Source organism: Gekko japonicus, unplaced genomic scaffold (assembly GCF_001447785.1).
Source record: "Gekko japonicus isolate JY-2015 unplaced genomic scaffold, Gekko_japonicus_V1.1 scaffold196, whole genome shotgun sequence".
Classification (NCBI taxonomy): Eukaryota; Metazoa; Chordata; class Lepidosauria; order Squamata; family Gekkonidae; genus Gekko; species Gekko japonicus.
In genome coordinates, this window is record NW_015173129.1 from 705,832 (window position 1) to 732,167 (window position 26,336).

Genomic DNA, 26,336 nt, shown 5'->3' on the forward strand with positions numbered 1-26,336 from the left:
AATCTTTCTTTTATTTTCCTCCATATTTTTATTAGGGCCCCTCTAATTGCATGGTTATGAAAGTTTGAGTAAATTTTATCTTTATCATACCATATATAGGCGTGCCAACCCATATATAAGTCATGGCCCTCTAAATATAGCAGTCTTTTATCTTCTAACATTATCCAGTCTCTGATCCACCCCATAGCTGAGGCTTGATAATAAAGTAACCAGTTTGGCACCCCAAAACCACCTTTCTTTTTTATCTTGAAGAAGTTTCCATCTAATACATGCTCTTTTACCATGCCATATAAATTTTCTTGTATGTTTATCCAGTTCTTGGGAAAAGTTATTGTTTTTTAATATTGTAGGTTTTGTGCCAAAAATAAGAAACGTGGAAGAATGTTCATCTTAACAGTAGCAATTCTACCTATAAAAGACCGTTGTAAATCATGCCATTTCTGAAGATTTTTTTTAATATTATCTAGTAATTTTTTATAATTATATTCAAATAATGTATTATTTTTGTTTGAAAGTAGAACACCTAAATATTTGATCTTGTTGACCACCTCGATATCTGAATCTTGATATTCAAATCTTGTGAGCAATTTTTGGTCATAATCTTAGTATTCTTGGTGCCGGGGGGGGGCAACAGTGGGAGGGCTTCTGGTGTCCTGGCCCCACTGCTGGGCCTCCTGATGGCACCTGGTATTTTTCGCCACTGTGTGACAGAGTGTTGGACTGGATGGGCCATTGGCCTGACCCAACATTGGCTTCTCTTATGTTCTTAAATAACTGTGGAAACCTCTAAGAAGAACTGGGTCGAATTGTTTTGTTGACTTTCTAACGCCTTAGCCGGCAAACCAAGAAGCCAAGTTCAACAATTCTTCCATGAGGCTATTTTTTAACATTATACCCTGTACCTTTTCTTTATTGTTAAATTCAGAATAATGAGCTTCGTGCTTTGGTGCAGGAGACATTGATCTTACTTTGAAAAGGCCTTATGCTTTGTGGTGGAAAGTGGCAACATCATTGGGTTTCCAAGAGATGAGCAAGACAGAGCGGATGAATTCAGGCTAGTCTAGCCATCCAGGTCAGGGCATGAGATAAACAGAGGTGGTTTGCCATTGCCTACCTCTGTGGAGTAACCCTGGACGTCTTTCGTGGTAGCCCATCCTAGTATTATCCAGGGCCGACCCTGCTTAGCTTCTGAAAGCTGATGAGATCAGGCTAGCTTGGGCCATCCAGGTCAGGGCAAGAGATAAATAGAGGTGGTTAAGACATGGCCTGCTTCTGTGGAGCAACCCTGGGCATCCTTGGTGGCCTCCCATCCAAGTACTCACCAGGGCCGAACCTGCCTAGCTTCTGAGATCTGACAAGATTGGGTCAGCTTGGGTCAGGACAAGCGATAAACAGAAGTAGTTTGCGATTGCCTGCCTCTGTGGAGCAACCGTGGACTTCCTTGGGGATCGCCCATCCAAGAAGTATCCAGGGGATGACCCTGCTTAGCTTCTGAGATTTGATAAGGTTGGGCAAGGTTGGGCTAGCCTGGGCCATCCAGGTCAGGGCGAGAGATGAACAGAGGCGGTTTGCCATTGCTTGCCTCTGCGTAGCGACCCTGAGCTTCCTTGGTGGTCTCCCATCCAAGTACTCACCAGAGCCTGACCCTGCTCCGCTTCCGAGATCTGATGAGCTTGGCCTAGCTTAAATCAGCCAAATTCCAGGCTGGTTCTTAAAGCCATAGAAGTATTGAAAAGTGGGCGGAGATCTGGGTTTCCTCCATGTCTCGGCAGCATGTGATACAAAACGAATTCTCAGTTTGTCCCTTTCCCTGTTGACGGTAATGCCTTTTTTTTTTGGAAGCCTGGGTGCTCCGTCCTCTACGATGGCAGGCATTGACAGTCTCCTTAGCATGGAGTTTCTTGGGCTTCCAGAGGCCCGCCAGACGCATTAACTATCTTCCCCAGGAATCTCAAAAGGGAGGGATTCTATTCAGGGGTCATTTCGTAGAAAAAGAGGTGCAGGGGCTCATTAGCATAACTCATTAGCATAATTTATTTGCATAGGCCACACCCTCTGACATCACCGGAAGTGTGTCAGAAGGCAACACCCACCGCTCAGGCTCCACTGGACTGTTTTGGATTGCTAGCTAGTGTGTGTGTGTGGGGGGGGAACGTGCAGAACTGTCCTCGCAGAGAGCTTGTACCTGAATAAAACTTGGTCTTAAAGGTGCCACTGGACTGTTTTGGGCCGGGGGGCCGGGGGGGGCTCTGCAGCTTACCTGGCTGCTTCTTGCTCTGACTGAGGGCTGCTGGGAGCAGGGGGTGGGGCTTGTTGGGGCTCTTTACTGCTGGAGCTCCGCTCCTGTGTGCTCCTGCGGGAAATGACCCCTGATTCTATTACCAGCCCGTAGGGATTACTTTGGTATGGCAGTGTGTGTTCTATCATGCTCTGGGATAGTTCCAGAGGGCAGTCATGTTGGTCTGCAATAGGATGGCTAGATCTGAGTCCAGTCGCAACTTAGAGACCAACAAGGCTTTCTGGGTATAGTTTTCAGGAGGCAAAGCTTGCTTCCTTTGTCAGACACAGCTTGGAAACTTCCCAAAGCGTGACTTGAGCGCATGACGTGGATACAGTTCCCTCTAAGCTGCACTAGGGGGTGCTGGCGCACAACATTTCAGCAGCCAGCTCAGAGGATTTCTCTTCAGCTCACAACCCAGCTTCCATGGGAAGCAATGGCGGATGGGGGCACCTCCTTCTGGGGCCTATAGAACTGGACCCCCTGGTCCAACCTTTTCGAAACTTTGAAGTTTTTTTTAATCAGAGGCACCACATAAGTATCCTTCGAGCGTCCGGCTTGGCCCCAATACCAGGACCAACTTAATAACCAACAGCCTGGCAAGAACCCAGACTATGGTGGCAGTTGACCATCTGGATGCCACGAGAATGTCGCCCTCATTTATTAGCATTATTAGTACCTATGTTTACTAGCACCTATAATTTTATTTGTTGCGGTTTTATTTAAATTTTGTGTTTTAACATATCTTGCAGTTTATATATATATCTTTTTCTGTGAGCCGCCCTGCAGCCGTGGAGGGCAAGATACAAATCAAACAGATGAATAAAAATAAATAAAATGTTCTCATCGAGGCTGTGTTAGGGAGAGGGAGAGCCCCACAGCACTGCTTTCAGCATGTGTGTTGTAGAGAGAAATTGGAGTGAACAAATTCATCTCTCTGTTAGCCGGGCGAAGCTGCTATGATGGGAAAGGTAGGTTACTGGTCGCCTGCAGTCATCTGGGCCTTCCCCCCCCACCACCTTCTGTGCCCGGATTGGAATAATACAAGCAGTCGGGGGGTTGTGGAAGAGAGACAACGTTCGGGAGCACAGCTCCACGATAGCATGTGTTGCATCACAATGCGGGAATCGTAGCTTGGCGCTTTCCAATACTGTTCCCAGCATGGCCAGTTTAGCGGTAGACATGAATGTGTCCAAATTGTTTGACTCAAACTACTGGGGGAGGGAGCCATCCCATGGCTCTCCCCCCCCCCCCAGCTCTCTAGTCAAACAAGAGGCAGCCGTGGATACTAAGAGGGATACCCTGAGGTCCTGAAATCTGTGACGTGGTTGAAAAGGGTGGGGGAATGTCTCTTTAAAAATCTCCATAAGGGGTATCCAACCTTTGTGAGCCTGTGGGCAGCTTTGGGATTCTACAGGGTGGGTGCAGCTTCAAGATGGCTGCCACAAAATGGCTGCTACAGGAGGCGGAACCAGTACCACAATGGCTGCTGCAGCCGCTTACCTTCAGTGACACAGTGAAGATCCTTCTGCTTCTGTGGTAGCTGCCGCCAAAGGGACACCTTCAAAAATTTCCACAGCTGGGCAAAAGCCCCACCAGGTCCTGCCCCTGTTCTGAAAACACCCGGCGGGTGCCAAGAAAGTTGTCAGAGGGCACCATCGTGCCCATAGCGCCCGTGGGCGTCATGTTGGGGACCCTTGATCTCCATGGGTGGGTTTTGATTGGCAGTATCACAGGCAGGGCTCTGGCGCACTTGCATGGGGAAGACATCCATTCTTGTGTTGCCTACTCGAAACCCTGTACCTGACTCCTATTTGTATTGGTGCACAAATGTCTCCCAACAGCACAACTGGCTCCAGAAATCCCATGTGCGCCGCCCTCGTCCTCGCCACACCGTCTCTGCCTTTGACAGCTCTGGGCTGTCGACTGCTTGCTGAGAAGGCTTTCAAAGTCTTGCTTTTGTGCTTTGGGGGTTTAATCTTTGTGGGGGGAGGGCTTCGCGCAAGATGCTCTTTTTCCTGGAGCGGTCGGAAGAAGCTGTCTTGAGCGTCTGGATCTGTGTCACTAGAGGGCGCCAAAACAAGCCAGGAGATCGGTAACCCTGACATTTCCGAGCCCTTCCCTGCAAGCTCTCTTGCCTCGGGAAGGAGGAGTGAAAAATGGCCTTTTCTATTTGCAGTTTTGCCATTAAAGTGCCGTAAAACCAGGCTGTTGTGCAGAGGATTTATTGCTGACTAGGGACATCTTAGGAATTCGATTTAGCTGCCTTTTTGGCCATCTTTCAGGTGTTTTCTGCTTTTCAGAAAATGAAATAAATAAATAAATGGGTTGATTGTACAAATGGCTGCCTGGTTAGTGGAATACAGCACTCTATTTCTTATTTTCTTTCTCTGTGTGTGTCTGTCTCTCTCTCTTTTAGTCCCTCACACGCTACCTTTTGCTCTATCTGTCCATTTCTTCCTCCATTCCTCCTCTCCCTCCCTCTTCCTCTCTTTCTCTTTTTCCCTCCCTAATCTGTGAGAACCGGGTTTGATTCCCCACTCCTCCACTTACAGCTGCTGAATGACCTCGGGCAAGCCATGGTTATGTCAGAGCTGTTATCTCAAGAGCAGTCCTCGAAAGAGCTCTCTAAGCCCCACCTACCTCACAGGGTGTCTGCTGTGGGAAGGGGAAGAGAAGCCGCTCTGAGACTCCGAGTTAAGGGCAGGGTATAAATCCAATCTCCTCCTCTTCCTCCTCCTCCTCCTCCTCCTCTTCTTCGTCCTACTTTTATCCCCGATGGGCACACAAAGCGGCTTACACCATTCTCCTCTCCTCCAGTTTATCCTCACAACAACCCTGCGAGATAGGCTAGGCTGGGAAGTTATGTGACTGGTGCAATGTCACCCAGCAAGCTTCCATGGCAGAGTGGGGATTTGGTAGTCTGACAGTCTTACCCAGGGGTTCCCAACCTTTTTTTAGCCTGTAGGCACCTTTGGAATTCTGACACAGCATGGTGGGCGCAGCCACAAAATGGCCACCACAAAATGGCTGCTACAGAAGGCGGACCCTGACATACAATAGCTGCAACAGTTTCCCTTCAATCACATAGTGAAGATCTTTCAACAGTGGTGGCAGCTGCTAACAAAGCAATGTTCTAAGAATTCTGCACAATCAATCTGAGACTCCGCGTGAAGGGCGGGGTACACATCCAGTCTCTCCTCCCTCCCTCCCGCTATTTAGGTTTTAAGCCTTGTGTGGCTTTCCACATAGATCGACTTAAATAACGATGTCAGAAAATACATCCAGGTGGCCAGCCGTGTTGGTCTGAAGCAGTTGTCGTATGTACGAACATACATGCTTGGTATAAACTGGTATTTTGAATCGAAAGAGGTTGTGTCGGTCTGTTGCAGTGAAATGAAGACAGGAGCCCACCAGCACCTCAAAGACTAATGAAAAGCCATATAATCGGAAGCCATTTGGGCCCCATTCGCGTTTTAGGCCTCCAGGTGGTGCCTGAAGTTCTCAGGGAATTAGATGTGATCTCCGGACTACCGAGATTGGTTCCCTGGAGGAAATGGCAGCTTTGGAGGGTGGACCCTGTGGCATCACGTCTCAGCTGACTGTCGTCCTTTCCCCAAATGCCACCATTTCCAGGCTCCACCCCCAAACCTTTAGGAATTTCCCAACTCAGAGTTGGCAACCATGGATAGACATAATCCAGTTGTTCTTCTTGTCCTTCTCTCGCTATGCTTCTGCATGGGCTCCCTCCGGCAACCGAGTGCCTCCCCCCCCCCCAGTGTATCGTGAGGCAACTCTGTGCCTCTCATAATGTGAGGGAGACCAACAGGAAGTGACCTGTAGTGCGGAAGTGAGAAAAAGTCAACTTTTCCGGTGCTTTCCCTGTCTAGAAAACATGCAGTTGCCTAGGGCCCTTCTAAGCATCACAACCTTTTTAGTTCTACAAAACATATGCCTATTTTATTTTATTTTTTTACTCAAGAAGACAGAAGTATTAACTCGGTTGTCTCACTTTGAAGGGAAATTAATCAGCTATTTTAAGATCCGCCTCATCAGTGAAACTGCTATAAATATCTTTCACCTCTTGGGAGAAGTGCAAAATGAAATGTCTCTTAGCTTGCTCAGGAAAAGCTGACATGGTTTAATCACGATGGCTACATCCAAAGTCCTGGAATGTCAGCGAACTGCGGTCCCAAATTAGGCTGGGGATAGGTCATGCTACAGTTTAAAATGTTAAAAGGGGGTTGGGGGGAATCCAGGAATAAGACTATCTCGGTCTTTAAAGAATCAGAACAAAACGTTGCCTTTAAAGCTGATTGATGTACCTTTGGTTATCAGGAAGGAAGTGCTGTTGTTGCCCTGATAGGATGGGTGTATGAAAGGAGTTTGTCAATCAATTCTCATGCATAGGATTTTTTGATCCATTTGAATGCTGCCCATGATGTTCAAGTTATAAATCACCAGGTGATTTGTTTCATTTGACCATGAGCTAAACTGTTGTCATATCTAAACATTTGTTTTCAGTTAATAGTCATATCCAAAAATCCGTGTGCGGTTTGTCATTATATCCAGGGCTCTAGTCGGGGGGGAGCTCTCAGGTACGGAGCTCCGGAAGAGAACCTCTAGGGGGTGGGGCGGTCACGTGGTGAAGCCCCGCCCCCTTCTTTACCCCGCCCTCTGCTTCGATCCTCATTCCGTTTGGGAATGAGGATGAAGCAGGAGGGTAAGTAGCCGGGCCTTCTGACACACTTCCGGTGATGTCAGGGGGTGTGGCCTTCTGTCACTTCCGGTGATGTCAGGGGGCGTGGCATATGCAAATAAGTTATGCTAATGAGTTATGCTAATGAGCTCCGGCAGCTCTTTTTCTACAACAAGACCCCTGATTATATCCAAATATTCGTATGTGCTTCCATATCCAAATAATTGTATGGAGTTTTTTATTATATCCACATACTCGTGTGCCATTCATTGTTATCTCAAAATGTTTGTGTGCAGTCTACTGTAATCTCTTAATATTTGTCTGTGGGTTGTTGTTCCATCCGGATATCTGCGTGCAGTTCATCGTTATATCTAAATATCCATGCGTAGTACATTGCTGTATCTAAATAGCCATATGCAATTCATCAATTTATTCAGATATTTGTATGCAGTTTGTCATTACATCCAGATATTCACATGCAATTCATCAATATATCCAAACATTCATATGTTGTTCAGTATCCAAATATCTGCGTGAATTTTGCCATTGCATCCAAGTATCCACGAACAGTTTTTCGATATATACCTATATTCATGTGCAGTTCGTCCTGATATCAAAATATTCATCTCTAGTTTGTCATTAAATTTAAATATTTGTGTTGGTTGTTATAGCCAGATATCCGCGTGCAGCTTTTCATTATATCAATATTCATGTGCAGGTCGTCGTTATATCTCAATATTCATGGACAGTCTGTCATTATTTTTAAGTATCCATTTGCAGTTCATCAGTAGTTCCAAATATTTGTGGCGGTTCGTTATTATATCCAGGTGTTCGTGCAGTGTGTCATTGTATCCAAATATTCGTGCACAGGTCTGCCTCTTCTTCTAGCCTCCCTACCTGAACTTTCACGTCGACGATGATGTCTATGTGTTGTTTTCTCTCCCACCTTCTTTGTTGATCCCATTTGTGCTTATTTTTTTTTAGGTTGGCAACCACGACTCCGGCAAAACCAAAGTCCTCCACCTCAGTGAGAATCCAGCTAGCCTGGCCAAGCGGCAGCATCAGCAGGAGCAGGCCAACCTGCGTGAGGAGTGCCAGCGCTTGAGAGAGCGGATACAAGTGCTGGAAAGAGGTGACTCCCCCCCGGAAACCTCAGAGGGGTCTGCAAGTCTCCCAGAGGGGGCCACGAGTCTCCCGTCCACCTCAGAAGTCTCAGGTACGTGCCTCCCTCTGTAGGCTTACCAGTGAGCTACTCATCGGAGTGTTACTTTATTGCAGCAGTCCCATGGCATTTCAGTGACTAACAAAATTTATTCCTATGGGATCTTCAGTGAATCAGAGCACATTTTACCAGAGGCATTGGAGTGGTGGTGGAAAGTTCCATCAAGTCACAGCTGATTTTTAGCAACGCCATAGGGTTTTCAAGGCAAGAGACATCCCGAGGTGGTTGGCCATCGCCTGCCTCTGCATAGCAACCCTGGTCTTCCTTGGTGTGGTGGTTAAGAGCACGAACTTTAATCTGGGAGAACTGGGTTTGGTTCCCCACTCCTCCACATGCAGCTGCTGGTGGGACATTGGGTCAGTCACAAGTTCTTTCAGAGCTGTTCTCTCAAGGGCAGTCCTTGAGAGAGCTCTCTCAGCCCCACCTACCTCACAGGGTGTCTGTTGTGGGGAGGGGAAGGGAAAGGGGATTATAAGACGCTCTGAGACTCCTTTGGGTAGTAAAGGGCAGGGTATAAATCCAGTCTCTTCTCTCTTCTCTTGGTCGTCTCCCATCCAAATACTAACCAGGGCTGACTCTGCTTAGCTTCCAAGACCTAATGAGACGGGGCTAGCCTGGGTCATCCAGGTCAGGGCAAGAGACAGACAGAGGTGGTTTGCCATTACCTGCCTCTGCGTAGCAACCCTGGACTTCCTCGGTGGTCTCCCATCCAAGTCCTAACTAGGACCGACCCTGTTTAGCTTCCAGGATCTGATGAAATCAGGCTCGTCGGGGCCATCCAGGTCAGAGCAACAGACAGACAGAGGTGGTTTGCCGTTGCCTGCCTCTGCGTAGCAACCCTGGGCTTCCTCGGTGGTCTCCCATCCAAGTCCTAACCAGGGCCGACCCTGCTTAGCTTCCAGGATCTGATGAAATCAGGCTAGCCTGGATCATCCAGGTCAGGGCAAGAGAGAGACAGAGGTGGATTGCCGTTGCCTGCCTCTGCGTAGCAACCCTGGACTTCCTCGCTGGTCTCCCATCCAAATACTAACTTCTTAGCTTCTGAGATCTGATGAGATTGGGCTAGCCTGGGCCATCCAGATCAAGACATTGGCACGCTCATCCACATTTATAGTTAAAAGTTGCCTTTGTTGGTACCTGAAACTTTAAATGTATCCGATATGGAAGTATCCCCTCGTGTGTCTGCTAAAGCGAGCTCTAGTTTGCAAAGGCTTTTGCCGAGATAGATATTAAGAGTCTTTAAGAGGAGTCACTGGAGTCCTGAATATGGAAGTATCCCCTCATGTGTCTGCTAAAGCGAGCTCTAGTTTCCAAAGGCTTTTGCCAAGATAGATATTGGGAGTCTTTAAGAGGAGTCACTGGAGTCCTGCCACGACTGCTACGCTGGCTCCCCATCCGGAATTCTGCACTGTGCTGTGTTTTCCACAGGTTTCAGTTCTGTCCGTTCGCCCCTTCGTGAGATACATGTAGATACACCAAGACCGGGGGTCCCTGATCTTTTTGAACATGTGGGCACAGGGCACCGGGTGCAGCTGCGTAATGGCTGCCTGTCTGGAATTACCCTCAATGGCAGTGCTCTTCTTACTGAACCAGGTTCTTCGGCAGTGGGTGGAGATGATGTTAGCGGAGAACAAAGAAGAACTCCAAACGTTGTTCTGAAGAGCACTCGCTGGGCCGATTTTCTTTTTTTTCTCTCATCAGATTTCTTGCACTAGCAGCATTACCAACAGAGATTTTCAAAATGCACGTACCCTTGTTCAAGGGACCATTTAAGTGCTAGTAATGATAGCTAGACTCAGCGATCCAGGCAGAGAGACAAGGGTTCTGAGAAATGTATTTAATCTTGGCTTGAAACTACGCAGCAGGGAGTGAGGGGAGGCCTCTTCGTCATTCTTCTGATAGTGCCCGCACTGACACACCGATAAAGCTCGAAATGGAGGGTCGCGTCTGCTATGCTGGGTGTTAAATTTGAGATAGCTAAGAAAGAGAGTGCCGCGTCAGAAGGACTACATTGGTATGAGATGTGGTCTGCTACGCTGGGTGTTAAATTTGAGATAGCTAAGAGAGTGCCGCATCAGAAGGACTACATTGGTATGAGATGTGAAGAACTGATTTTTTTTTAACAGCATCATCGTTTACTACTCTGACCTTTATAGCCCAGGCTAGCATGATCTCATCAGATCTTGGAAGCTAAGCAGGGTCGGTCCTGGTTACTGTTTGGATGGGAGACCACCAAGGAATACTAGAGACGTGACGCGGAGACAGGCAATAGCAAACCACCTCTGAACACCTCTTGCCTTGAAAGCCCTACGGGGCCTCCATAAGTCAACTGTGAATTGATCGCGCCTTTTCACCACCATCCTCTAACAAGGGTCTTGTTTCATCAGGTGTAGAAACCTTAGCTAAGAATGATGGTTCAGTCCCCCCCCCCCCAGGGACCCACTGCCACCTGACCCAGGAACCACAAGGTCTTGTAAAGAAGGGTTGGGTGTCAGGTAGGCTTCACGATACCCCTTGATAGATACCCCACAGTTTTTTCAAGAGTCAAGATAGGCACTGCAGAAGGTGTTGCTGGAACATCCGAGTCTTTTGTCGTGGAGACAAGGGTATATTTGGGGGTCGTGACGATAACCACCGACCTGTCACTATATAAATGAGCATGCGGATGACATCTTCTGTTTTCGTACCCATGTGATATGTAGCTTGATGTAGAATCAGTTGCTTCCCTTGTGGGGTTGGAAGAGGGAAAGAAATGGAGGATCTATTTATCCCACCTGCTCCAGCGGCGAACCTGTTGTTCGTCTGTGTTGATGGGATGCGTGAATATTAGCGAGTACCTCTGTGTCATGAACAAAGTAACCTTTGATCAGATTTGACTCATCTCTTCCCCCCCGAGACTCTCTGACAAGGCAAAAGCTCCTTTCCACCACCACCCCTCCCCACTTAACCACAGTGCCACTTCTTAATGAGATCGGAACGAGGTCAGTTTCGCATAGCTACTGAGGGAAGTCTGTACATCAAAGGGAACAACGTCAGTCCAACTGTAACTTGTCACCGCAGACACAGGGAAATGAGCAAATGTTGATCTGCTCTGCCGTACTTCATATGTGTTGTAAATTAGATCCACGTGTACTTCGTCTCGGAGCTGCCTTTTCCATAACAAAGCTAGGGGGAAATATGTATCCGTCTGCGGAAAGAGCAAACTTCCATTTTTATTCTACACCCCCACCCCCCCCCGTTTACCTTGAATTTCCATTTTCCCGCTCCTGACCCCATCATATCTATGAAGGTTTTTGTTAAATGGGGAAATTGCAGACAGTCTTTGATGCAACTTTCCCCCCCCCCCCTTCATTTTTTAATTTAAAATATTTGTTAGATGTCTTTCTCCCTGGTGGAACTCAAGGTGGCTTACAGTACAAATAAAACATAAAAACGGTTTTTGAGTTAGAAAAGCTGGTCGGGAGGGATGTAGTTGGGTCGCTGGGCACCCATCCCAAAATTTGTCCCCATATTCTTGCAGCTTTGGCAAAGCTGGTCCATCTACAGGAGACTTGCTGATGGAAGATAGAAGTTTGGGCAGCCCTTCTATGGAGGAGCAGTGCAGTCTAGTGGTTAGAGTACTAGGATCTGGGAGTTCGATTCCCTGCTCTGCCACAGAAACATGCTCGGTAAGAACATAAGAGACGCCAATGTTGGATCAGGCCAAAGGCCCATCCAGTCCAACACTCTGTGTCACACAGTGGCCAGAAATACCAGTGCCATCAGGAGGTCCAGCAGTGGGGCCAGGACATTAGAAGCCCTCCCACTGTTGACCTCCCCCCCAAGCACCAAGAAGACAGAGCATCACTTGCCCCAGAGCCCCTAGCTATACCTTGTGGCTAATAGCCACTGATGGACCTCTGCTCCATATGCTTATCTAATTCCCTTTTGAAGCCGTCCATGCTTGTAGCACCCACCACTTCCTATGGCGGTGAATTCCATGTGTTAATCACTCTTTGGGTGAAGAAGTACTTCCTTTTATCCGTTCTAACCCGACCGCTCTGCAGTTTCATGGAGTGTCCACGAGTTCTTGTATTGTGAGAAAGGGAGAAAAGTACCTCTTTCTTTACCTGCTCTTTCCCATGCATAATCTTATAAACCTCGATCATGTCACCCCTCAGTCGTCTTTTCTCCAAGCTAAAGAGCCCTAAGCGCTTTAACCTTTCCTCATAGGGAAAGTGTTCCAACCCTTTTATCATTCGCGTTGCCCTTTTCTGCACTTTTTCCAAAGCTATAATATTCTTTTTAAGGTGTGGTGCCCAGAACTGCACACAGTGGGTGACCTTAGACCAGTCACGTGTTCTCAGCTTAACCTACCTCCCAGGAGTGTGAGGATAAAATGGAGGAAGGGGGAAGGTTATAAGCTGCTCAGGGGAGGAAAAGTGAGGTATAAATATCTGAATCAGTAAATAGATCAATTTGCAGTGGGAGAGATTCATACCCTAGCAACTAAGGTTAAACGGGAGTTCCACGAGTGGTTGTTGTGGTAAAGCAGCCAAAAGTAAAATAATTGGAACACAGGAAAAAAAGAAATGAAAAAAATGTGCTGTGCAGATAAAGGAGAAGCAAGGAAACTGTACTGCGAGAGATGGCGCAGAGAAGTAGATTTGAGCCCAGTAGCAGCTTAAAGACCCACAAGATTTCCAGGTATAAGCTTCCAAGAGTCAAAGCCCTCTTCGTAGAAAAAGAATAAACAAAGAGCCTCAAGAGAACAAGATCCGGAAATGGAATCAAGCACAGGAAGATCAAACTGGTTTCTTGAACTTTTAATTTGAAGGACAAGCCATCTGGAAAGAGAGAGGCCTTACCCGGCAGCTTGACTTTGGCCAATATTGTTTCGAGAGGCAGATGCAGTCCTCGGTCCCATAATCCCAGAACATCATGGCCCATTTCGCTAATGGCCTGTGGCAGCTCAACACCTTTAATAAGTCGTGGACCGTTCCCATTTGCCGTTTCTGTGCCACGAAAACAAAAGAACGGAGAAGGGCCCACGTGCATGGGGCCGGCCGTTCCGAGTGTTCTTTCTTCGTAGCCACGTCACCCGCTTTAAGAGAGATGATTACGAAGCAAATAAGGGGGAAAGCACTGGTGAACTCGGTGGCAAGTTGCCAGACAGTGAGATAGCCTTCCGCCGGCTGCACTGAAAAAGAGATTTAGAGCCCGGCATGACCTTGGCTTTTTAATGGAGTCACGTTTAATGAGCTTTAGCGCCCACCATAAAAATCCCCTTATTACCTAACGCAGAAGTCAAAACCGCGATCTGCACATATGCACCGCAGTCCCGTCTGCGGAGAGCAGGTTTAACGGTGGCCAGTGCATTATCCGTCCAGCCCTGCCAACATCGTTGTCTTTAATGCTTTCCTGATTTTTTTGTTGTTGCTGCAATTATCAGCTGAACCTGGAACTGAAACATCCCCAGGGCGTAACAACCTTCCTTCACACGACCGAGACAGTTGGTTATATTTATTAGGTATCTGGACTCCGCCTTCTCCTGGGTCGGGGAGGACCCAGAAGGGCTCACAATCTTCACTTCTCCTCCCTTTTATCCTCAGAACAGCCCTGCGAGGTAGATTAGGCTAAGAGTGTGTGGCTGGCCCAAGGTCACACAGCAGGATTCCCAGACAGAGTGGGGATTCGAACCCGGGTCTCCCGGATCCTAGACTGACATTCTGACCACTACACTGCACTGCTTCTTCATAGAAGAGCTACCTAAGCTTCCATCGGCAAGCCTCCTCTATGTGTACCGGGTTTGCCAAAGATGCAAGAATATGGGGCCAAATATGTGACTGGCCCAAGGTCACAGATCAAGTTGCCATGGCAGAATTGGCGTTCGAAACCCAGGTCTCCTAGTCTGACACTACACCACGCTGGATGTTTTTGGTTTCTGTCGGGCAAGCCAGAAAGCGGAAGCAGGGCATTCCGTTTGGAATTTGGAAATTCTTTTTGGGGTTGTGTTATCACTCTCATATCTCTGTTGTGTGTGGGAGAGTATCTTCTTTTTTGTACTTTTTCTAGTGGTTAGGGGTGCATATCAACTTAACTTTTTTGAGTCTTTGTTCAACAGGCATGGTATCGTCTCACCCTGTCATGTTTTTCTTTAGAGATGAGCCCCCTTCTTTATAGGGGCCATAATGGATAGCTCAATGAAAGTGTCAACCCAGTGTGCTGCAAACTCTGCATTAGGGATTATTAGAAAAGGGTAAGGCAATCTCTATTTTAGGGATTATGTTGTCGAAGGCTTTGGCGACCGGAGTTCATTAGTTGTTGTAGATTTTCTGGGTTGTGTGGCCGTGGTCTTGGCATTGTAGGACCGAGTGTGTTGCCAGCAGCTGTGACTGGCATCCTCAGAGGTATAACACAGAAAGATGGAGTACCGTTTGTGTCGAGGTGAGAAGAAAAATGTTAGGCAGGTGATTTATATCTACTCAGGAAGGTGGGGCAGGGCTGAGTCATTATATTGTAGGAGTTCTCCAGGCTGTGAAACATGCTAATGGAGGAGCTTTCCTGAGGAGGTTCTTTTGCATATGGATTAGCTGTTGAAATTCTAATCTTATCTGTAGTGCTATTGTAATATGTAGAGCATTTTGTGTTTTTCAGGACAGGAAACCATGCCCTATTTATTTTTAAATTTTCTTCTTTCCTATGTTAGGGATTCTTAGGAAAGGGACTGAGAATAAAATGGCTGATATTGTAATGCTCCTATAGACAACTGTGGTGCAGCCTGATTTGGAATACTGTGTATAGTTCTGGTCAGGGGTCATGTCATAGAAAAAGAGGTGCAGGAGCTGATTAGCATAACTTTTTTGCATATGCCACACCGGAAGTGTGTCAGAAGGCAACACCCACCGCTCAGGCTCCACTGGACTGTTTTGGATTGACAGCTATGGGGGGGGGGGGAACCTTTTCCCCCTCTCCCCAAAGACTAGAACTCGAGGACATTCAATGAAGCTGATGGGCAGGCTGGTTCGGGATGGACAAAAGGAAATACTGCTCTGCACAGAGAATGATTAAAATGTGAACTTCACTGCCTGAGGATGTAGCCATGGCCACAGGAATAAAAGGCTTTTAAAAGGGGGTTAGATAGATTCACGGAGGATAAGTCTATCCATGACTACTAGCTGTGGTGGCTGAGGGGAACTTCTTGCCTCTGAATCCCAGAGCCAGGAGGCAACATCAGGGGAAGGCCTCGGCCTCTATGCCCTGTTGTGGGAGGTTCAAATTTTAGTGTGCTCCCGAAAGCCTCCAAGAGTCTCAGTGACTACTTGGCTTCGGTTCCATTGACATTTTCAATTCCTGATGATTTATTAAGGAATAAATCCCAAGCACGGGAATTGAAAGAATGGGAAGCTGGTGATCAGGATATATAAAAAGAAGGAAGAAGGCTTGTCTACTGGTGCTGAAATGCCATTCCCAGCATTTAAGATGTATGTTTCGTTTTACACAAGAAATGTAATGATCATTGCTATATGCAGGGGTTATTTCGTAGGAAAAGAGGTGCAGGAGCTCATTAGCATAACTCATTTGCATATGCCATATAACACCCCCTGACATCACCGGAAGTGTGTCAGAAGGCAACACCCACCGCTCAGGCTCCACTGGACTGTTTTGGATTGCTAGCTATTGGGGGGGGGGAACATGCAGATCTGTCCTCACAGAGGAGGGAGAGCTTGTACCTGAATAAAACTCGGTCTTAAAGGTGCCACTGGACTGTTTTGGACCGGGGGGGGGGACTCTGCAGCTTACCTGGCTGCTTCTTGCTTTGACTGAGGGCTGCCGGGAGCAGGGGGTGGGGCTTGTTGCATGTGCCCGCCCCCTGGGCTCTTTACTGCTGGAGCTCCGCTCCTGCAGGAAATGACACCTGGCCTATGTGGCACATTCTAAAATGCCCACTTTTGTTTCAGATAGGAAACAAAATACATGCCTTTCCTTGCAATCCTGCACATTTAAGAATTTTATTTTCCCCCGGGCTTGAAAGGTTTCTATTAAGATCCATAATTTTCCTATGTATTTGAAAATAAATTCCAGAGACACCCAGTGGAAGTTAATAAATACCAAATGACAAAATCGTTTCTGCAAAACCTAGAATAAAGAGTGACAGAATGTTTAAAAAAAAAAAAAAAAGGACAAAAACCTCAATGGCAAAGGTGCCTTCTGGCAACCCTAAGCGGACAAGAGCTCAGGGGGAGCTGGGTACTCCTAAAATCTGACCCAGCCCCTTTTCTCCACAACCCTGCACATGATTGTGATTGAAAGAGCCCCCCCTCCGATTTCCCCGTTTCCACAAAGAATCCCGTTTCTCTGCAAGTACGAGTGGGGGAGGGGAGACGGATCCTCTGAGCACAGAGGCCGTGCCTGTTCGATACTGGGTCCCGGACGCATTGCCCTGATCAGCTCTTGTTTATTTAGTGATTTCAGGAACACGCAAGGACGCCCAGCAGGGTCTCAGCCCTGCTTATAAAGCATGCAAACACCCCCCCCCACACACACACACAAACGCACTCCCAAGGATAGGCTATTTACATCACACTACTTATCTATTGGTCAGTTCCAGGGTCTTGGTCAGCTGTCGTTCTTGGGGAGCAAGCTCACCCAGTTCAAGGTCCACATTCAGGGATGGCTCAGGCTCAATACATAACAGTACCCCTGGCAGGGCTATTTTTGGGCAGGAAGGCACAGGAACGGAGTTCCGGCTGGCTTCAGAGTTGGCCACGCCCACTACAGCCAAAACCTCTGGAGAGCAAACCCCCCCCCCAGCGACGCTGAGGCAGGCAGGCCAGGAGGGGCCCTGGAAGGATCGGGGAGACATTTAAATGTCTCCCTGTGCCTTCCCTGGCCTGTCCCCCCTTCAAGGGGGGGGGGGGCTTGCCTGGGCAAGCCAAGGGAAGGCATGGGGATGTGGCCTAATATGCTAATGATCATGCTATCAGGGGTGTGACCTAATATGCTAATGAGTTTCTGTTGTTGTGCATGGCCTATTATGCTAATGAGTTCCTGCTGGGCTTTTTCTACAAAAAAAAGCCCTGACTCCTGGTATGAGTGGATCAAGTCCCCTGTGTGCATTTTTTATTCTTGTAGCGGCCGACAAGAAGGAACGCCGGCTGTAACTCTTCGGAATGCCAATCAGGTCCCTCTGGAGGCCCTTGCGCACTCTCAACAATAGAGTCGGCAGGCTGGACAGTGACTAATGCTCCTGCTTCCAGCTTGTCACTTCAACACGATTAGATTATTTTAATGTTAATTCATTACCCAATTTAATTCCAATTAATAATCTCTGTTACAAGGGCTAGCCAGAGCGGCATTCACGGGTAAATTTTTCTGCCGCGAGTCTCATTCAGAGCAAACTTCTAAATTAATGACCGAGCCCTCCCATTCTCTTTGCGACCGATGCGGCCCCCCCCCCAATACTTAAACGGACCATGTCAACACTTGATCGGCGCACAATAGTTAGGAAACGGGCCAGCTTTTTGCATTTTTTATCATTAACAGTTCAAGGGAGGAGAGACAATCTCGTTTTCCAAATATTTCCTACCAGAGGTCCCCAACGTGGTGCCCGGGGGTGGGGGGCATAGTGCTTGCCAGTACTCCCTTTGACATGTACCAAGTTTCTCAGAAAGTGGGTGGGGCCACTGTAATGAACGGCTTTCTATTGGCTGCCCTCTTCCAAATGCAAAGGTTTTCCACTGGAGGATCTGGATGACTGGTAAGCATCAGTATATGGCTTCCCACAGGAGCACATCAGTATTTCCCACAGGAGCGCACAGGAGCGGAGCTCTGGCAGTAAAGAGCCCAGGGGGCGGGCACATGCAACAAGCCTCGCCCCCTGCTCCCAGCAGCCCTCAGTCAGAGCAAGAAGCAGCCAGGTAAGTTGCAGAGCTCCCCCCTGGCCCCCTGGCCCAAAACAGTCCAGTGGCACCTTTAAGACCAAGTTTTATTCAGGTACAAGCTCTCCCTCCTCTGTGAGGACAGATCTGCACGTTCCCCCCCCCCCCAATAGCTAGCAATCCAAAACAGTCCAGTGAGCCTGAGCGGTGGGTGTTGCCTTTTGACACACTTCTGGTGATGCCAGGGGGTGTGGCATATGCAAAAAGTGATGCTAATGAGCTTCTGCACCCCTTTTCCTATGAAATGACCCCTGCACATAGCAATGAGCATTACATTTCTTGTGTAGAACGAAACATACATCTTAAATGCTGGCAACGGCATTTCAGCACCTGTAGACAAGCCTTCTTCCTTCTTTTTATATATCCTAATCACCAGCTTCCCAGTGCCCAGTCACTTGGCTCTCTCGTACCTCATCATCATGCAAGCTTCTTTTGAAAGTCAAAGGGTTATTTCGTGGGAAATTACAGGGGATGCCCAAATACCAGAGTGTCCATGTATCACTAGTGATGTAATGACATCACTTCTGGTGTGCACCGGAAGTGACGTCATCAGTGACAGAGACCTAGTCCTCGATTTGCTTATGGGAAATAACCCTGCCGGCCATCTGATCAGCACTGGGGAGAGAGGTCCCAGAGCAGGGGAATCCCCTGCCCCCTTCGGGGATCTGGGAATCCTAGTTCCGCTGTCCATATGGGGGGGCCAGAGAGAGTAAACAGGGGTCACTGGGGCTGCTGGAATCCTCTTCCTACAGATTACCAGGTCTTTGCTCGCACAGTACAAAAACTTCGCACTAGATCGAAAGGCCATTAAGCGCTGCTGAAACAGGCTTGATTTTTATTGATTTGAATTTCTGGCTTTCCCCAACGGTGAGGCTCAGAGAAAGAAAGAACCAGAATGTATCAATTGACAAAACACACCCACGTCGGACTGCGCTGTCTTGCGTCTGCTCCACTCAGTTTAGGTTCGCTAACTCCAGTTTGGGGCATTGCTAGGTTTTGTGGGGGGCGGAGTCAGGGGAGAGCAGGGTTTGGGGAGGGGAGGAACTTCAGCAGGGTACAGCGCAATAGAGTCCACCCTACAAAGCAGCCATTTTCTCCGGGAACGTGGCTAAATTTGTGGATGGCGCTAAATTGTTCAGGGTGGTGAGAACCAGTGAGGATTGTGAGGCACTCCAAAGGGATCTGTCGAGGATGGGTGAGTGGGCGTCAACATGGCAAATAGGGTTCAATGTGGCCAAGTGCAAAATGATGCACATTGGGGCCAAAAATCCTAACTATAAATGCACGTTGATGGGGTCCGAACTGGCAGAGACTGACCAAGAGAGAGAGCTTGGAGTCGTAGTAGATAACTAACTGAAAATGTCGAGTCAGTGTGCCACTGCAATAAAAAAGGCCAACACTATGCTGGGCGTTATTAGGAAGGGAATTGAAAACAAATCAGCCAGTATCATAATGCCCCCGTATAAATTGCCCGTGGGACCTCATTTGGAATACGGTGTGCAATTCTGGTCACCACACCACACATAGCACTGGACAAAGTGCAGAAAAGGACAACTAGAATGATAAAAAGGTTGGAACACTTTCCCTAAGATGAAAGGTTAAAGCACTTGGGGCTCTTTAGCTTGGCGAAATGATGACTGAGGGGTGACAAGATTACGCATGGGATAGAGCAAGTAGAGAAAGAAGTTCTTTTATCCCTTTCTCACAATACAAGAACTCGTGGGCACTCAATGAAACTGCTGAGCAGGTTAGAACGGATAAAAGGAAGTACTTCTTCACCCAAAGAGTGATTAACACATGGAATCCACTGCCGCAGGAGGTGGTGGAGGCTACAAGCATGGACGACTTCAAGAGGGAACTGGATAAACATATGGAACAGAGGTCCATCAGTGGCTATTAGCCACAAGGTATAGGTAGGAACTCTCGGTCTGGGGCAAGGGATGCTCTGTATTCTTGGTGCTTCGGGGGGGGGGGCAAGAGTGGGAGGGCTTCTAGTGTCCTGGCCCCACTGCTGGACCTCCTGATGGCACCTGGTATTTTTGGCCACTGTGTGACAGTGTTGGACTGGACGGGCCATTGGCCTGATCCAACATTGGCCTCTCTTATGTTCTCTTATATTCTTATAACGTATTCCCTTGTGGTCTCAAGATCAGTTGTAATTCTGGGAAATCTTCCGGCTCCATCCAGTGACTGGCAGGACTCATTTGGTTTGAGATATTCCTCTCTCGTAAGTGTCATGTTCATTGCCTGGTTATGACATCCTCAAGCTGCATTAGCCAAGGGCGAAAAGGTGAACTCTATAATTTTTATTTGTAATATTGTCCTTTTCCTGAAGAATCTTCCTTAAGAGGTGTGAATGTGCGGGGCAAGAGGGACGGATGTCTGTGTCTTGACAAAGGGGCTCCTTTCCTTTGAAGATCTTAAGGCCCGCACTGGTACTGTGGGACTCCATTAAGTCACAAAAGGGGAAACGTGCGCTGACCAGAAAGCCGGAGGTTACTGATAAAGTCGGTCGCAGAGGCGATTTTTGCATCAAGAGAACCTGTAATGGTCTGCATCAATCAAAGGCTACTTGGTAGAGAGCACTTACCCTTCCACGGAGAGCAAAATAGCTACAGATCCTTGTCTCCTTCGCCTCCAGAATTTGTGATTGGACTAAGTAAGTGGGGTAGGGGAGGGAATAATACCATATAAAAGTGTAGATGTGACTCTTCAGAAGCTCTTTTCAGTGCAGCCTAACAGGTCCCCAAAGCACCGAACGACGTATCTTCAGTTCTTACATTCTATTTGTTTTAAAACACGTCGCAGTCTCTGCCGCTTGGGGGGGGGGGAACACAAAGCAATGAAAGGAATAATTAAAATTAAACTGGACTGAGCTGCTTCAGAAAAAAAACCCAGCAGCTTTGCCGATGGGGGTGGGGGATAGCGACGAGGGGGGACAAAGCAAGAAATGAGAGAGAAATTGATGCTGAGATCAAACCCATCCTTGGATGGTCATATGCCCCCAAATGGGGGTCTCCAACATGGCGCCCATGGGCACCGTGTTGCCTGCCAAAACCTTTCTTAAGAATATAAGGGAAGCCAATGTTGGATCAGGCCAATGGCCCATCTGGTCCAGCACTCTGTCACACAGTGGCCAAAAATACCAGGTGCCATCAGGAGGTCCAGCAGTGGGGCCAGGACAATAGAAGCCCTCCCATTGTTGCCCCCCCCCAAGCACCAAGAATACAGAGCATCCCTTGCCCCAGACTGAGAGTTCCTATCTATACTTCGTTGCTAATGTCCACTGATGGACCTCTCTTCCATATGTTTGTCCAATTTCCTCTTATAAGAACATAAGAGAAGCCAATGTCGGATCAGGCCAGTGGCCCCTCCAGTCCAGCACTCTGCTACACCTGGTCAAAAATACCAGGTGCCATCAGGAGGTCCAGCAGTGGGGCCAGGACACTAGAAGCCCTCCCATTGTGCCCCCCCCAAGCACCAAGAATACAGTGCATCACCTGCCCCAGACCGAGAGTTCCTATCTGTATCTTGTGGCTAATGTCCACTGATGGACCTCTGCTCCATAGGTTTATCCAGTTCTCTCTTGAAGCCGTTCATGCTTGTATCCACCACCACCTCCTGTGGCAAGGGATTCTATGTGTTCTTGGAACCTATCAAGTTTTTTTTAAAAAATCTGGGTGGGACCAGGTAGGGCTCTCTCCCAGAAGGCCTTCTGATTTGCCACTGAAGATCTGATTGGCTATGCAAATAAAAATAACATTTATTCCATAAGTAGCTGCCACCCCTATCTTTGTTTTGTTCTCTCTCAACCAGTTTGGTGTAGTGGCTAAGTGTGCAGACTCTAATCTGGGAGAACCGGGTTTCATTCCCCACTCCTCCACTTGCAGCTGCTGGATGACCTTGGGCAAGCCAGAGTTCTGACAAGAGCTGTCCTTGAAAGAGCCGTTTCTGTCAAGAGCTCTCTCAGCCCCACCTGCCTCACAGGGTGTCTATTGTGGGGAGGGGAAGGGAACGGAGCTTGTAACCCGCTATGGGACTCCGAGTGAAGGGCGGGGTATGAATCCAATCTCTTCTCTTCTCTTTCCCAGTGTATTTCTAATTGACTTTGTCCTCCCTGCACTTGGGCTTCGTGGCTTCTTGTCTCCCATGGCAGCCATTTTGTAGTGTCACAGACCACCCCGTGGCAGTCTCAAAGGGAACCACAGGCTCAAAACAGTTGAAGGGGCTGCTTTAGTCCTGGGGAACCACTTGTAGGGGTCATGATCTAGCCAGGTGACAGAATTCAAGTGGGTCAGCTTTGGCCAAGCGTCCTGAAAAGGGAAACTTTGCAGTCAAATCAGCCTTACTGTTTGGGAAGTGCAAGAATTGGTTCTTCAAGGTGGCCTGCCAGTGGCTGAATGTCTCGGAGGGAAAAAAGGAAGAAATACAGTCAGGCTGGCTCTCTTGCAGGAGACGTATACTCCATCCTCTCTTTCATGCTAATGCAAAAAAAGAAACATGGTTCTGAGCATCGGAGCTCCACCGGGGACAGGAACCCAGGGACCACTTTCGTTCCTTGTGCTCGGACGGTGACAACCGTCAAAAGCGGCCCTATGTTCGGGGAGCAGAAGAGGTTAGGAGAGGCGAGGAAGGAAGAGAGCGACGCTCTCCTTTGCTGTCAACGCCGGTCCCCGTGGACTCCTGAAGCAGTTCCATCCATCTCTCCTTAGCCGGAGGCTGTTTTGCCTGCAAGAGGAGAAAGCCTAATGAGCAGGAGAGGGACCCGAATGCCCCCTCTGCCGGCGCCAAGAGAATCCACGGAAGTGGAAGTTCCTTTTTTTTGTACACCTCGGTTGGTGGTGATATTGCAACGGTGGTGTCTCGCAACAGACATTTACGGATGATCAGGACGGGTCTGACTTCAGTCTTGCGTGCTATATACTCCTGCTCCCCCCTCTTTACTAGCATTTATCGCGTCCCTGGTCACGTTACGGGACAAAATAATGAACTCGGGGTCTCTTAATGGTTAAAGAATAGCTGTGACTGTATGAAGCCTGCCTGTCCGTTCGCCTAAGTAAGAGTCTGGCAGCATCTTTGAGACTCGCAAAATGTATTTTAGCAGAAGCTTTTCGGAGACCAGACTTCTCTTTGTCGGACACCTGAGGTGTACGTCAAGTTGATTTACATACAGAACAAAAACTTGTGTCAAGGTGGGTAGCCGTGTTGGTCTGAAGCAATAGATCGAATTTCGAGTCCAGATCAAAGGTTGATCTGTTACAAAAAGGTGTCCTCGATATTTTGCATGCTAATTTAACAGACCACTCCTATATATACAACTATGATACGTAATTCCATTTCATTATCTGACGAAGTGTGCATGCACATGAAAGCTCACACTTCGAATAAAACTTTGTTGGTCTTAAAGGTGCCATTGGACTCTTAACTTTGTTCAAAAAGTTGTGTATGTGTGTGTGTGAGAGAGAGAGACAGAGAGAATATGTTATCGAAGGCTTTCACGGCCAGAGTTCATTAGCTGTTGTAGATTTTCTGGGTTGTACGGCTGTGGTCTTGGCATTGTAGGACCTGAAGTTTCGCCAGTAGCTGTGACTGGCATCCTCAGAGGTATAACACAGAAAGATGGAGTACTCTCTGTGTCAAGGTGAGAAGAAAAAAATTGGTAGGCAGGTAATTTATATCTACTCAGGAAAGTGGGGTAGGGTCAGTCCTAACTCAGCCCTACCCCACGTTCCTGAGTACATATAAATTACCTGCCTACCATTTTTCTTCTTCTCACCTTGACACAGAGAGTACTCCATCTTTCTGTGTTACACCTCTGAGGATGCCAGTCAGGTCCTACAATGCCAAGACCACAGCCATACAACCCGGAAAATCTACAACAGCAGAGAGAGAGAGAATGTTTTAGAGAGAACCAGGTTCAAAACGAGATCTGACCCAGAGAGTAATTAGTTTATTTGGAATGGATGCAAGACATAGGAACACAGAGCTAGAAGGGGCCTTAAGGGTCATCTAGTCCATCCCATGCACAATGCAGGAAACTCACAACTACCTCCCCCCAAAAAAATCTCCCAGTGACCCCCTGCTCTATGCCCAGAAGAAAGCAAACAAAAAACAAACAGCCCCCCCCCCCCGGTTTGATTCCCCACTCCTCCACTTGCACCTGGCTGGGTGACCTTGGGCAAGCCGTAGTTCTGATAAGAGCTGTTCTTGAAAAAGAGCAGTTTCTGTCAGAGCTCTCTCAGCCCCGCCGACCTCACAGGGTGTCCATTGTGGGGAGGGGAAGGGGAAGGAGTCTGTCAGCCACTCTGAGATACCTTTGGGTAGTGACGGGCGGGGTGTAAATCCAATCTCCTCCTCCTCCTCCACTTCTTCTTCTTCACCCCAGAGTGGTGATCGGTGTTACCCTGGGCCATGGAATAAAGGCCCACGAGAGCTGAGCACTGGCTCGTCCCTTCCTGCCCTCTCTCTCATGATCTGCCTAAGTTCACAGAGTCAGTATCGCTGCCAGGTGGCAATCTAGCCTCTGCTTAAAAACCTCCAAAGGAGCGGCTACCACCTCCTAAGCAATCCTGTTCCACTGACTAACCTAAAGGCACTCTTTCTTGTTTTGTTTTTCCGCTGTCAAGTCACAGGCAACTTGTGGCGACCAAGTAGGGTTTTAAAGGCAAGAGACGTTCATAGGTGGTTGGCCACTGCCTGCCCCTTGGACTTCCTCAGTGGTCTCCATGAGAAAGATCAGCAAAATGAAGAAACTAGAGCAACACAAAATGAGATAAATAGATACAACAGTTACAGCGGTATAGGATCATAAGAACATCAGAAGAGCCCTGCTGGATCAGACCAGTGAGGGTCCATCTAGTCTAGCATCCGGCCTTACACAGTGGCCGACCAGTTCTTCTGGACAGCCAACAACAGAGCATAGAGGCCGAGGCCTTCCCCTGATAAGAGCATCAGAAGAGCCCTGCTGGATCAGACCAGTGAGGGTCCATCTAGTCTAGCATCCGGCCTTACACAGTGGCCGACCAGTTCTTCTGGACAGCCAACAACAGAGCATAGAGGCCGAGGCCTTCCCCTGATAAGAGCATCAGAAGAGCCCTGCTGGATCAGACCAGTGAGGGTCCATCTAGTCTAGCATCCGGCCTTACACAGTGGCCGACCAGTTCTTCTGGACAGCCAACAACAGAGCATAGAGGCCGAGGCCTTCCCCTGATAAGAGCATCAGAAGAGCCCTGCTGGATCAGACCAGTGAGGGTCCATCTAGTCCAGCATCCTGTCTCACAGAGTGGCCAACCAGTTCCTGTGGAGGGCCAACAACAAGGCATAGAGGCCGAGGCCTTCCTCTGATAAGAGCATTAGAACAGACCTCTGATCTATAGAATTTTCAATCACTTTCTTAACAGTCTCTAGCACAAAGTTCGTCTTTTTTCAGGTTTATTGGATTATTAGGAAAGGGATCAACGGCCTTGGCGTCTTGAGTAGGATTTGGGGCCCTTCTCCCGTAGTCCCTTTATGCTGCCTTCCGTGCCACCCCCCTCAAGAAAGAGGGAATATATCTAACCCGCTGGCTTGTCCCTCACGCCCTGTGTGGGTTGCAGGAGAAACAGCCAGTTAAAGCCCTTTGCTTCTCAGGCTTTTGATTAGGTGCGATGCACCATAAGGGCTGCCAGTTGCACACAATGGAAAATGCTCTTTCATTCATCAGCAGGAAGAAAGGCTTCTGCTGATGTCTCAAATTCCGGCCAACACAAATTCCTTGTCTGTGATGGTGGGGGGCGGGGGGAGCCATCCTGCCAACATTGCAGAATGCCCTTGAAAGGGGGGGGGGGGTGCCTTAGATCTTTGCTCGGTGTGTTGTTGTCACTGCGTTGTTTCCCCTGGAAATCAAAGTTTCATGTATCGCTGAACAGCACTGTGTTGTGGAAATCTATTAGAGAAAAGAGTTGATAGCAGGGCGGGGGTGGAGAGGAAATCAAGTAATAAGGAGAAGAAGTATAGCGGGTCTCATATAGGGCTGCCCCCTGCCAAGTGGGTCGCAGGGGATCCCCCCCGGAAATACAACCGATCTCCCAACTACAGAGCAGAGGTCCATCAGTGGCTCTTAGCCACAAGGTATAGATAGGAACTCTCAGGCTGGGGCAGATGATGCTCTGTCTTCTTGGTGCTTGGGGGGGGGCAACAGGGGGAAGGCTTCTAGGGTCATGGCCCCACTGCGGGACC

General features: G+C 48.3%; 1 protein-coding gene across 1 annotated transcript in view; it reads left to right on the top strand.

The window, feature by feature from the left end:
* MAD1L1 (MAD1 mitotic arrest deficient-like 1 (yeast)) overlaps positions 1-26,336 on the top strand; it is a 760,935-nt gene that overhangs the window by 475,098 nt on the left and 259,501 nt on the right. Inside the window, exon 16 of the mRNA XM_015422082.1 lies at positions 7,962-8,193. Coding sequence (XP_015277568.1) covers positions 7,962-8,193 — 232 coding nt within the window. The remainder of the gene's footprint in view (positions 1-7,961; positions 8,194-26,336) is intronic.